The 14,356-nt window shown below is 36.1% G+C and overlaps 1 protein-coding gene across 1 annotated transcript in view; it reads right to left on the reverse strand.

Moving 5' to 3' along the window:
* Nucleotides 1-1,410: 1,410 nt before the first annotated feature.
* The window catches only part of pex5la (peroxisomal biogenesis factor 5-like a), a 174,116-nt gene continuing 161,170 nt past the window's right edge, over nucleotides 1,411-14,356 (reverse strand). Inside the window, exons 13-15 of the mRNA XM_072914604.1 lie at nucleotides 12,375-12,564; nucleotides 4,912-5,069; nucleotides 1,411-2,657 (exon numbers count right to left, since the gene is read on the reverse strand). Of these exons, the coding sequence (XP_072770705.1) occupies nucleotides 2,456-2,657; nucleotides 4,912-5,069; nucleotides 12,375-12,564 (550 nt within the window). The 3' untranslated portion in view covers nucleotides 1,411-2,455. The remainder of the gene's footprint in view (nucleotides 2,658-4,911; nucleotides 5,070-12,374; nucleotides 12,565-14,356) is intronic.

The raw sequence follows: 14,356 nt of genomic DNA on the forward strand, positions 1-14,356 counted from the left end.
TGAGTCATCTCTAGAATGTTATTTATTTTAAATCGTTCGTCATACGAGTTAGCTAATGCACGGCTATAGCTACGATGTCAGGCTAGCAGCAAACTTCCCTACAATTTGCTACATTTTATGAATGATTAGACGGCTAATCTACTGTCAATTAGTTACTCTAGAATGTTTTTTATTTTTATTTTAAATCGTTTGTCATACGAGCTAGCGAACGAGCAGCTACAGCTAATAAACTACGATGTCAGGCTAGCAGCAAACGGACTTCCCTACAATTTATTATATTTTATGAATGATTAGACGGCTAATCTACTGTCAGAATTTGCATTAGTCATCTCTAGAATTGTATTTATTTTGCGATTGCTACTTTTTTTAAATTTTAAAATCATTCGTCATACGAGCTAGCTAACGAGCAGCTACAGCTAGTAAACTACAATGTCAGGCTAGCAGCAAACGGACTTCCCTACAATTTGCTACATTTTATGAATGATTAGACGGCTAATCTACTGTCAGAATGTACATTAGTCATCTCTAGAATGTTATTTATTTTTTATTTTAAATCGTTCGTCATACGAGCTAGCTAACCAGCAGCTATAGCTAGTAAACTACGATGTCAGGCTAGCAGCAAACGGACTTCCCTACAATTTACTACATTTTATGAATGATTAGACGACTAATCTACTGTCAGAATGTACATTAGTCATCTTTACAATGTTATTTATTTTAATTTTAAATTGTTCGTCATACGAGCTACCTAACGAGCAGCTACAGCTAATAAACTAGGATGTCAGGCTAGCAGCAAACGGACTTCCCTACAATTTACTACATTTTATGAATGATTAGACGGCTAATCTACTGTCAGAATTTGCATTAGTCATCTCTAGAATGTTATTTATTTTGCGATTGCTACTTTTTTTAAATTTTAAAATCATTCGTCATACGAGCTAGCTAACCAGCAGCTATAGCTAGTAAACTACGATGTCAGGCTAGCAACAAACGGACTTCCCTACAATTTGCTACATTTTGTGAATGATTAGACGGCTAATCTACTGTCAGAATTTACATTAGCCATGTTACGATTGTTACCTTTTTATCTTAAAATCATTCGTCATACTAGTTAGCTAATGCGCGGCTATAGCTTGTAAACTACGATGTCAGGCTAGCAGCAAACTTCCCTACAATTTGCTACATTTTATGAATGATTAGAAGGCTAATCTACTGTCAGAATTTACATTAGTCATCTCTAGAATGTTTTTTATTTTTATTTTAAATCGTTTGTCATACGAGCTAGCTAACAAGCAGCTATAGCTAGAAAACTGCGATATCAGACTAGCAGCAAACGGAGTTCCCTACAATTTACTACATTTTATGAATGATTAAACGGCTAATCTACTGTCAGAATTTACATTAGTCATGTTTGGAATGTTATTTTTTGCTTTAAAATTGTTCGTCATACTAGCTAGCTAACGAGCAGCTACAGCTAGTAAACTACAATGTCAGGCTAGAAGCAGCAATTAGCCTAAATCTACACCGCTAAACATTTCTCTGGCGTTGTCCTTTGAGGAGATCTTTTTGGGGATTGTAATTAATGACGTCAAGAATCGAGCTAGAAGGAGTAGATTGTTAGACGATGACCAAGATGAAGGTTTGCCATTCCAGACCGTAAAGACCCGAGCTGAACCAACCTTGGATGTTTGAAGCCTGAGTGTTCTACTTTTTGAATCGGACCCTTTTTAGGTCATGGACGGATCCGGAAAGGTCCCAAAAGAACCCAGTGGTAAATTAGGTTGCCCGAAAGAACCCTTTTAGGGGTAAGTCCGTTTTTGGGTACTTATTTGGAGTCCTTAAGGGGGAGGATGGTCCGTTTTGTGGGACTTTAGGTTTCTTAGTCATTTCCTGGGAGATCTTCTGAATCCCCTCCCTACTGTAAACCTGGCCCGGCCCCACTGGCCGGCCCCCGGTACTGTGGGCCGGATGGAAGAAAAAGTTTTTGTGATGCCCTAGAAACCGTAGAAATAGTTCTTGGTAAGGCTTGCACACCCCACTTGGGTGCAGGTTCTCGGTTTGTCTCCAGTGCAAAAGGGGAAGTTTTGGAAAAGCCATGCAGGAAGGAGTGTCCGTCCCCCGGTAGGAGAACTTGGGTTTTCTCTCAGAATCCATCCGGGTTTCGGTTTTCCCCCCGAAAAAAAACCCTGATCTGTTTGTGCAACCAAGCGATTCGGTTCTCTAAGGCATCGCTCGTACAATCTTCGCCCGTCTTTGTGCTCGTCCGGTTCCTCACAAATCCGTCAGTTCAAGCTCTTGGAAGACCGCAGCTGCTCCAAGGTAACTGGGGTGAAAAAATAGACGTGCATTTAAAAAAACGAGACAGACTCCTGAGTCCACTTTGGGTTCTGAGCCTTGTGGCCCAGGACCGGAGGGAAAAAGGGGAGTTTGCGGACGTCACGTCTTGAGCCCTTCCTCAAATGTCCAAATGAAAGGCTCGCATGAGAAGATCCAGGTCGCCGATGTTGGCGGCCTGGAAGAGTTCCGGTTGGTCCATCATGGACAGCGCGATCCTGAGAGCGGCCCAGATGTTGCCAGACATGACCTGGTGGGACTGCTGGCGGCTGCCACTTTTACGCTGGAGGCTCAGGGCGGTCAGGAAGTTGCTGGCCGCCTCTCTGGGGAAGCAACGGAAACTTGAGTCACTTCTAACTTCATGCCTACGTTTTTCCCTACGCTTTGAATCATGCGGCTTATAAAACGGTGCGGCTAATATATAGATTTTTCTTTGCTGACGGCCATGATGCAAATAGTTTTCATAAAAACTCAAGCAAACACACGAAAAATGCGTCCTTCCATTTTGTGCTTTCAACCGGAAGTATAAGTGCCGTTCCCTCTTGTATTGATTCTTCATTCATCAGTGCGAGGTACGTTTTACAATATAACTAAAACAATTCTTACTTACTAAAGCGTCCCGTGTGTGATGTCTGTAGGAGTGTTTTCATGCATATTTGTACGTGCTATTGTAATGTGATCAAGCTAGCGTCGTTAGCATTATATATGTATATGTCATTATTAACTATGTATACAATAAATAATGTTATTAACTATGTACGCAATAAATATAAATATAATTTATTATGTACACAATAAATAATATAATTTCCTATGTACACAATCAATATTGTTATAATTGACTTTGTACACAATAAATAATGTTATTATTAACTATGTACACAATAAATAATGTTATAATTTACTATGTACACAATAAATAATGTTATAATTTACTATGTGCACAATAAATAATGTTATAATTGACTATGTACACAATAATGTTATAATTGACTATGTACACAATAAGTAATGTTATAATTGACTATGTACACAATAAATATTATTAACTATGTACACAATAAATATTGTTATTATTGACTATGTACACAATAAATATTGTTATAATTTACTATGTACACAATAAAGTTATAATTTACTCTGTACACAATACATGATGTTATAATTTACTAACTATGTACACAATAAACAATGTTATAATTTACTATGTACACAATAAATATTGTTATTATTGACAATGTACACAATAAATAATGTTATAATTTACTATATACACAATAAATAATGTTATAATTTACTCTGTACACAATAAATGTTATAATTTACTAACTAGATACACAATAAATAATGTTATAATTGACAATGTACACAATAAGTAATGTTATAATTGACTATGTACACAATAAATAATGTTATTGACTATGTACACAATAAGTAATGTTATAATTTACTATGTACACAATAAATAATATTATTAACTATGTACACAATAAATATTGTTATTATTGACTATGTACACAATAAATATTGTTATAATTTACTATGTACACAATAAAGTTATAATTTACTCTGTACTGTACACAATACATGTTATAATTTACTATGTACACTATAAATAATGTTAATTGACTATGTACACAATAAATAATGTTATATTTGACTATGTACACAATAAGTAATGTTATTATTAACGTTACACAATAAATGTTATAATTGACTATGTACAAAATACATAGTTATTATTAACTATGTACACAACAAATATTATTATTGACTATGTACACAATAAATAATGTTATAATTTACTATATACACAATAAATAATGTTATAATTTACTATGTACACAATAAATAATGTTAATTGACTATGTACACAATAATGTTATATTTGACTATGTACACAATAAGTAATGTTAGTATTAACGTTACACAATAAATAATGTTATAATTGACTATGTACAAAATACATAGTTATTATTAACTATGTACACAATAAATATTATTATTGACTATGTACACAATAAATAATGTTATAATTTACTATATACACAATATATAATGTTATAATTTACTCTGTACACAATACATCATGTTATAATTTACTAACTAGGTACACAATAAATAATGTTATAATTGACTATGTACACAATAAATAATGTTATAATTGACTATGTACACAATAAATAATGTTATAATTTACTATGTACACATTATATAATGTTATAGTTGACTATGTACACAATAAATAATGTTATAATTGTACTATGTACACAATAAATAATGTTATAATTGACAATGTACACAATAAAAAATGTTATAATTTAGTAACAAAGTGTAACATTGTTGGCTCACATTGCAAGTCCGCCTCTGCAACCAAAGGGCTGTTCACGCTTTGATCGATTGATTCTTTCCACTAACTGGAAAGTGTCGTCATGTTTATTTTCCTGTTGCATCACGACTGAGGAATGAATTGATTATTGATGATGCAGATGTTGGTGTGGGCCAGTTGGAGTGAGTCAAGAAGGAGCTCCTGCTGTCAGAGAGAGTTGAAATAGTTGCTGACAGGTGTGGTCTCACCTGTGCGAGCCCAGGTTGATGCAGCTGATGCCCAGGTTGTAGCGAGAGCGGATGAAGCCCGGCTGCAGCTCCAGGGCCCGGGTGTACGCCTCCACCGCCTCCTGGCTGCGGTCCCCGTTGGCCAGCGTGGCCCCCAGTCGGTTCCACAGCAAGTAATCCTGCGCCAAATACTACATTTACTTCCTGACTACTCTGCAATGACTCTTTAAAAACAACACTAACATTCTTAGGGATCCAAAAGGACCCTACTCATAAAAATAACTAAAGTGTTTTTTTTTGTTTTTTTTCCCAAGGCTTTATTATCTTAATCAACTTCAGATCTATCTGTCCATATAAAGTTAAAACATTTGTTTTTTTAATGTTTTATTCCCTTTTTGAATGTTAAAAAACAACCCTAAAATTCTCAGGGATTAAACTTATAAAAGTGTTTAAAATAAGTCATAAAAATATTTTGTTTTTTAATTTCAACACTGAAATCTCAGTAAACTTCATATTTATGTATCAATTATCATTTAAAATATATATATATTTTATGGTGTTTTTGTTTGGTATTTTGTTTAATGCCATTTTACTCAAATAATTTTTTTTTTATGTCAAACACACAAAATATGCAATATTGTCAAAGTGTAATATTTGATGTGAAGTCATTGGAGCCTTAATTAGGTCAATAATTCATAACATTGATTTTGATTCATTATTATTTTTTGAGCAATGACAGTTGAAAAAAATAAAAATAAAAATCACATTAAGATTTTTTTTTAAATCTTTAAATCAACTTCAGATTTTTTTTTTTTTAATGTTTTTGTTTTATGCCCTTTTTGTCAAAGACAACTTGACCGTAAAATAAATTAAAAAATCACACTAACATTCTTGGGGATCCAAAAGGGTCCCACTCTTAAAAGTGTTTCATATAAGTCATACAAATTATATGTTTTTTTTTGTTTGTTTTATACATTAATTTTTTACATCTTCAGATCTGGTTTTTTTTTCATTTTTTATAGCAAACACACAAAACATTTTGGCCAAAAAATATGTCAAAGTGTAATATTAGATGTGAAGTCATTGGAGCCTTAATTAGGTCAATAATTCATAACATTGATTTTGATTCATTATTATTTTTTGAGCAATGACAGTTTATAAAAATAAAAATCACACTAAGATTTTTTTTTTAAACCTTTAAATCAACATTTCAGATTTTTTTTTAATATGTTTTTGTTTTATGCCCTTTTTGTAAAAGAAAACTTGACTGTAAAAAAAAAAAAAAAAAAAAAAAAAATCACACTAACATTCTTGGGGATCCAAAAGGGTCCCACTCTTAAAAGTGTGACATATAAATCATACAAATTGTATGGTTTTTTTTTCCGTTAATCTTCAGATCTATTTTTTTTTTTTATAACAAACACACAAAATATGCAACATTTTGGCCCAAAAATATGTCAAAGTGTAATATTAGATGTGAAGTCATTGGAGCCTTAATTAGCTCAATAATTCATAACATTGATTTTGATTCATTTTTATTTTTTGAGCAATGACAGTTTGAAAAAAATAAAAATAAATAACACTAAGATTTTTGGGGATCCAAGAATATAAGTTATTCTTTTTTTTTTTTTAATCTTTAAATCAACTTCAGATTTTTTTTTAAATTTTTTTAAGGTTTTTGTTTTATGCCCTTTTTGTCAAAGAAAACTTGACCGTAAAAAAATAAATAAATCACACTAACATTCTTGGGGATCCAAAAGGGTCACACTCTTAAAAGTGTTACATATAAGTCATACAAATTGTATGTTTTGTTTTTTTTCCGTTAATCTTCATATCTATTTTTTTTTTTATAACACACAAAATATGCAACATTTTGGCCCAAAAATATGTCAAAGTGTAATATTAGATGTGAAGTCATTGGAGCCTTATCTAGGTCAATAATTCAAAACATTGATTTTGATTCATTATTATTTTTTGAGCAATGACAGTTTGAAAAAAATAAAAATAAATCACACTAAGATTTTTGGGGATCCAAGAATATAAGTTATTCTTCTTTTTTTTAAAATCTTTAAATCAACTTCAGATTTTTTTAATTTTTTTTTTAAGGTTTTTGTTTTATGCTCTTTTTGTCAAAGAAAACTTGACCGTAAAAAAATAAATAAATCACACTAACATTCTTGGGGATCCAAAAGGGTCCCACTCTTAAAAGTGTGACATATAAGTCATACAAATTGTATGTTTTGTTTTTTTTCCGTTAATCTTCATATCTATTTTTTTTTTTATAACACACAAAATATGCAACATTTTGGCCCAAAAATATGTCAAAGTGTAATATTAGATGTGAAGTCATTGGAGCCTTATCTAGGTCAATAATTCAAAACATTGATTTTGATTCATTATTATTTTTTGAGCAATGACAGTTTGAAAAAAATAAAAATAAATCACACTAAGATTTTTGGGGATCCAAGAATATAAGTTATTCTTCTTTTTTTTTAAATCTTTAAATCAACTTCAGATTTTTTTTAAATTTTTTTTAAGGTTTTTGTTTTATGCCCTTTTTGTCAAAGAAAACTTGACCGTAAAAAAATAAATAAATCACACTAACATTCTTGGGGATCCAAAAGGGTCCCACTCTTAAAAGTGTTACATATAAGTCATACAAATTGTATGTTTTTTTTTTTTCCCGTTAATCTTCATATCTATTTTTTTTTTTTATAACACACAAAATATGCAACATTTTGGCCCAAAAATATGTCAAAGTGTAATATTAGATGTGAAGTCATTGGAGCCTTATCTAGGTCAATAATTCAAAACATTGATTTTGATTCATTATTATTTTTTGAGCAATGACAGTTTGAAAAAAATAAAAATAAATCACACTAAGATTTTTGGGGATCCAAGAATATAAGTTATTCTTCTTTTTTTTAAAATCTTTAAATCAACTTCAGATTTTTTGAATTTTTTTTTTACCGTTTTTGTTTTATGCCCTTTTTGTCAAAGAAAACTTGACCGTAAAAAAATAAATAAATCATACTAATATTCTTTGGGATCCAAAAGGGTCCCACTCTTAAAAGTGTTAAGTATAAGTCATACAAATTGTATGTTTTGTTTTTTTTATCGTTAATTTTCAGATTAACGATAAAATTCATTATTATTTTTTGAGCAATGACAGTTTGAAAAAAATAAAATAAATCACACTAAGATTTTTGGGGGTCCAAGAATATAAGTCATTTTTTTTTTTTTTTTTTTAGATCTTTAAATCAACTTCAGATTTAAAAAAAAAATGTTTTAACATTTTTGTTTTATGCCCATTTTGTCTAAGAAAACTTGACCGTAAAAAATAATAAAAAAATCACACTAACATTCTTGGGGATCCAAAAGGGTCCCACTCTTAAAAGTGTTACATACAAATTGTATGTTTTTTGTTGTTGTTTTTGTTCAGATCTATTTTTTTTTTTATAGCAAACACACAAAATATGCAACATTTTGGCCAAAAAATATTCCAAAGTGTAATATTTGATGTGAAGTCATTGGAGCCTTAATTAGCTCAATAATTCATAACATTGATTTTGATTCATTATTATTTATTGAGCAATCAACCAATCAATTAATGTTTACTTATATAACCCTAAATCACGAGTGTCTCAAAGGGCTGCACAAGCCACAATGGCATTAAAAAAAAAAAAAAAAAAATCACTGTAAGATTTTTGGGGGTCCAAGAATATAAGTCATTCTTTTTTTTAAATCAACTTCAGATTTTTTTTTTTTTATGTTTTAGTTTTATGCCCTTTTTTTCAAAGAAAACTTGACCTTAAAAAAAATAAATTAATCACACTAATATTCTTGGGGATCTAAAGGGGTCCCACTCTTAAAAGTGTTAAGTATAAGTCATACAAGGTGTAGGTGTAAGTGTAAGTAAAAGTGAAAGTGAAAGTGAAAGTGAAAGTGTGTAAGTGTAGGCCTCCTGGTCTCCCAGCAGGGCCGAAACACCAGAGAGTGAAATGTGGAGGACACACAATCATTTGCATAAGGAAGTTGCAAAAAGTCAGCAAAAGTTTGATTTTCTCATCCCGGGGGGGGGGAGCTGGTTGGTGTGCACGAGTGCTGACTCAGCACATCCAACTCTGTGAGGCGTCGCTACGAGGGTTTCAAACCTGCAACATGACTTTGTGGTCACTTGCAGTCCAAAGGGGTCATTTACAGCCCACAGCTTGTTTTTGGTTGTAAATGAAGACAATAAGAACGCTACACAAAAACAATGAAATGTGACATTTTGGGAGGAAATGCAGAAATGTGCAAACCACTGAAATGCTAATGTTAGCATGCTAACAGTTAGAATTCATCAAGTACTGAGTCATATAATTATGACGTGTACGCTTGTGAAATTGGCTAAAAAAGTTAGCATCCTAATGTTAGTACACTACAATGCTAATGTTAGCCTGCTAACAGTTAGAATACGTCAAGTGCTGAGTCATTCAATTTTGGCCCCCCCATCCTTTATTTTTATCATATTGGCCCCCCATCCTTTATTTTTTATCATATTGGCTCCCATCCTTTATTCTTATCTAAGTGGCCCCCCATTCTTTATTCCTATCTGAGTGGGCCCCCCATCCTTTATTCCTATCTGAGTGGCCCCCCCATCCTTTATTCTTATCAAAGTGGCCCCCCATCCTTTATTCTTATTAAAGTGGCCCCCCATCCTTTATTCCTATCTGAGTAGCCCCCCCATCCTTTATTCTTGTCAAAGTGGCCCTCCATCCTTTTTTCTTATCAAAGTGGCCCCCCATCCTTTATTCCTATCTGAGTGGGCCCTCCATCCTTTATTCTTATTAAAGTGGCCCCCCATCCTTTATCCTTATCTAAATGGCCCCCCATCCTTTATTCCTATCTGAGTGGGCCCTCCATCCTTTATTCTTATTAAAGTGGCCCTCACATCTTTTATTCCTATCTGAGTGGCCCCCCATCCTTTATTCTTATCAAAGTGGCCCCCCATCCTTTATTCTTATCAAAGTGGCCCCCCATCCTTTAATCCTATCTGAGTGGCCCCCCCATTCTTTATTCTTATCAAAGTGGCCCCCCATCCTTTATTCTTATCAAAGTGGCCCCCCATCCTTTATTCCTATCTGAGTGGCCCCCACATCCTTTATTCTTATCTAAGTGGCCCCCACATCCTTTATTCTTATCAAAGTGGCCCCCTATCCTTTATTCCTATCTACGTGGCCCCCACATCCTTTATTCTTATCAAAATGGCCCCCCATCCTTTATTCCTATCTGAGTGGCTCCCACATTCTTTATTCTTATCAAAGTGGCCCCCCATCCTTTATTCTTATCAAAATTGCCCCCCATTCTTTATTCTTATCAAAATGGCCCCCCATCCTTTATTCCTATCTGAGTGGCTCCCCCATCCTTTATTCTTATCAAAGTGTCCCCACATCCTTTATTCCTATCTGAGTGGCTCCCACATCCTTTATTCTTATCAAAGTGGCCCTCACATCCTTTATTCTTATGCAAGTGCCCCCCCCATCCTTTATTCTTATCAAAGTGGCCCCCCATCCTTTATTCCTATCTAAGTGGCCCCCCATCCTTTATTCTTATCAAAGTGGCCCCCCCATCCTTTATTCTTATCAAGGTGGTCCCGCATCCTTTATTGTTATGTAATTGGCCTACCATCCTTTATTCTTGTAAAAGTGGACCCCCATCCTTTATTCTTATCAAAGTGGCCCCCCATCGTTTATTCTTATCTAAGTGGCCCCCCATCCTTTATTCTTATCAAAGTGCCCCCCCATCCTTTATTCTTATGCAAGTGCCCCCCCCCCCCCCATCCTTTATTCTTATCAAAGTGGCCCCCCATCCTTTATTCTTATCAAAGTGTCCCCCCATCCTTTATTCCTATCTGAGTGTCCCCCACATCCTTTATTCTTATCTGCATGGCCCCCACATCCTTTTTTCTTATCAAAGTGGCCCTCACATCCTTTATTCTTATCAAAGTGGCCCCCCCTTCCTTTATTCTTATCAAAGTGGCCCCCCCATCCTTTATTCTTATCAAAGTGGCCCCCCCATCCTTTATTCCTATCTGAGTGGCCCCCACATCCTTTATTCTTATCAAGGTGGTCCCGCATCCTTTATTGTTATGTAATTGGCCTACCATCCTTTATTCTTGTAAAAGTGGACCCCCATCCTTTATTCTTATCAAAGTGGCCCCCCATCGTTTATTCTTATCTAAGTGGCCCCCCATCCTTTATTCTTATCAAAGTGGCCCCCCCATCCTTTATTCTTATGCAAGTGCCCCCCCCCCCATCCTTTATTCTTATCAAAGTGGCCCCCCATCCTTTATTCCTATCTAAGTGGCCCCCCATCCTTTATTCTTATCAAAGTGGCCCCCCCATCCTTTATTCTTATGCAAGTGCCCCCCCCCATCCTTTATTCTTATCAAAGTGGCCCCCCATCCTTTATTCCTATCTAAGTGGCCCCCCATCCTTTATTCTTATCAAAGTGGCCCCCCCATCCTTTATTCTTATGCAAGTGCCCCCCCCATCCTTTATTCTTATCAAAGTGGCCCCCCATCCTTTATTCTTATCAAAGTGTCCCCCCATCCTTTATTCCTATCTGAGTGTCCCCCACATCCTTTATTCTTATCTGCATGGCCCCCACATCCTTTATTCTTATCAAAGTGGCCCTCACATCCTTTATTCTTATCAAAGTGGCCCCCCCTTCCTTTATTCTTATCAAAGTGGCCCCCCCATCCTTTATTCTTATCAAAGTGGCCCCCCCATCCTTTATTCCTATCTGAGTGGCCCCCACATCCTTTATTCTTATCAAGGTGGTCCCGCATCCTTTATTGTTATGTAATTGGCCTACCATCCTTTATTCTTGTAAAAGTGGACCCCCATCCTTTATTCTTATCAAAGTGGCCCCCCATCGTTTATTCTTATCTAAGTGGCCCCCCATCCTTTATTCTTATCAAAGTGGCCCCCCCATCCTTTATTCTTATGCAAGTGCCCCCCCCCATCCTTTATTCTTATCAAAGTGGCCCCCCATCCTTTATTCTTATCAAAGTGTCCCCCCATCCTTTATTCCTATCTGAGTGTCCCCCACATCCTTTATTCTTATCTGCATGGCCCCCACATCCTTTATTCTTATCAAAGTGGCCCCTTATCCTTTATTCCTATCTGCGTGGCCCCCACATCCTTTATTCTTATCAAAATGGCCCCCCATCCTTTATTCCTATCTGAGTGGCTCCCACATCCTTTATTCTTATCAACGTGGCCCCCCATCCTTTATTCTTATCAAAGTGGCCTCTATCCTTTATTCCTATCTGAGTGGCTCCCACATCCTTTATTCTTATCAAAGTGGCCCTCACATCCTTTATTCTTATCAAAGTGGCCCACACATCCTTTATTCTTATCAAAGTGGCCCTCACATCCTTTATTCTTATGTAAGTGGCCCCCCATCCTTTAAGTAATGGTGTAGTGTAAGAAGGCTACCTCAGGCCGTGCCGCCAGCGCCGTGTTGAAGGCGTCCACAGCTTTGTTGAACTCTCCACTGAGGTTGTAGAGCACGCCCAGGCCCGTCTGTAAGTCCGGGTCTACGCCGTCCGAGTTGTGCCGGGCCGCTTCCAGGAAGAGCTCCTTGACGTCAGGGAGCACGGAGCTGTGGACAGGTGTGGTCATGTGACTGACTTTGTGGTCATGTGACTGACTTTGTGGTCATGTGACTGACTTTGTGGTCATGTGACTGACTTTGTGGTCATGTGACTGACTTTCTACTCAGACAGGAAGTAGAACACACTTGATCATGTCAGGAGACCACCTCAAGGCCGGGACCAGACCTGACCACCTACTTCATTTTACGTGTCCTGCCATATTATTTTATCTGGCCTACCATATCATTTATGTGGCCTGCCATATCATTTTATACGGCCTGCTATTTCATTTTTGTGGCCTGCTATTTCATTTTATGTGGCCCGTCACATCATTTTATGTGGCCTGCCATATCATTTTTTGTGGCCCGTCACATCATTTTATGTGGCCTGCCATATCATTTTTTGTGGCCCGTCACATCATTTTATGCGGCCTGCTATTTCATTTTTGTGGCCTGCTATTTCATTTTATGTGGCCCGTCACATCATTTTATGTGGCCTGCCATATCATTTTATGTGGCACGTCACATCATTTTATGTGGCCTGCCATCTCATTTTATGTGGCCTGCCATATAATTTTTGTGGCCTGCCATATAATTTTTTGTGGCCCGTCACATCATTTTATGTGGCCCACCATATCATTTTCGTGGCCTGCCATATCATTTTATGTGGCCCGTCACATCATTTTATGTGGCCTGCCATATCATTTTATGTGGCCTGCCATATTATTTTATCTGGCCTACCATATAATTTACGTGGCCTGCCATATCATTTTATGTGGCCAGCTATATCATTTTATGTGGCCTGCCATTTCATTGTACGTTGCCTGCCATTTCATTTTATGTGGCCTGCCATATTATTTAACTGGCCTGCCATATCATTTTAGGTGGCCTGCCATTTCATTTTTGTGGCCCGCCATATCATTTTATGTGGTATGCCATTTATTTAACTGGCCTACCATATAATTTTATGTGGCCTGCCATATCATTTTTGTGGCCCGTCACATCATTTTATGTGGCCTGCCATTTCATTTTATGTGGCCTGCCATATAATTTTTGTGGCCCGTCACATCATTTTATGTGGCCCACCATATAATTTTCGTGGCCTGCCATATCATTTTATGTGGCCTGCCATATTATTTTACCTGGCCTACCATATAATTTATGTGGCCTGCCATATCATTTTATGTGGCCCGTCACCTGCCATATCATTTTATGTGGCCTGCCATTTTATTTTTATCTGGCCTACCATATAATTTTATGTGGCCTGCCATAACATTATGTGGCCTGCCATATCATTTTATGTGGCCAGCTATATCATTTTATGTGGCCTGCCATTTCATTGTTCGTGGCCTGCCATTTCATTTTATGTGGCCTGCCATATCATTTATGTGGCCCGTCACGTCATTTTATGTGGCCTGTCACGTAATTTATGTGGCCTGCCACATCATTTTATGTGGCCTGCCATTTCATTTTATGTGGCCTGCCATATCATTTTATGTGGCCCGTCACATCATTTTATGTGGCCCACCATATTATTTTCGTGGCCTGCCATATCATTTTATGTGGCCCGTCACATCATTTTATGTGGCCTGCCATATCATTTAAGTGGCCTACCATATAATTTATGTGGCCTGCCATAACATTTATGTGGCCTGCCATATCATTTTATGTGGCCTGCCATTTCATTTTACGTGGCCTGCCATTTCATTTTAGGTGGCCTGCCATTTCATTTTATGTGGCCTGCCATATCATTTTAGGTGGCCCGCCATTTCATTTTATGTGGCCTGCCATTACATTTATGTGGCCTGCCATATAATTTTATGTG

The sequence above is a fragment of the Nerophis lumbriciformis genome, linkage group LG14 (assembly GCF_033978685.3).
Source record: "Nerophis lumbriciformis linkage group LG14, RoL_Nlum_v2.1, whole genome shotgun sequence".
Classification (NCBI taxonomy): domain Eukaryota; kingdom Metazoa; phylum Chordata; class Actinopteri; order Syngnathiformes; family Syngnathidae; genus Nerophis; species Nerophis lumbriciformis.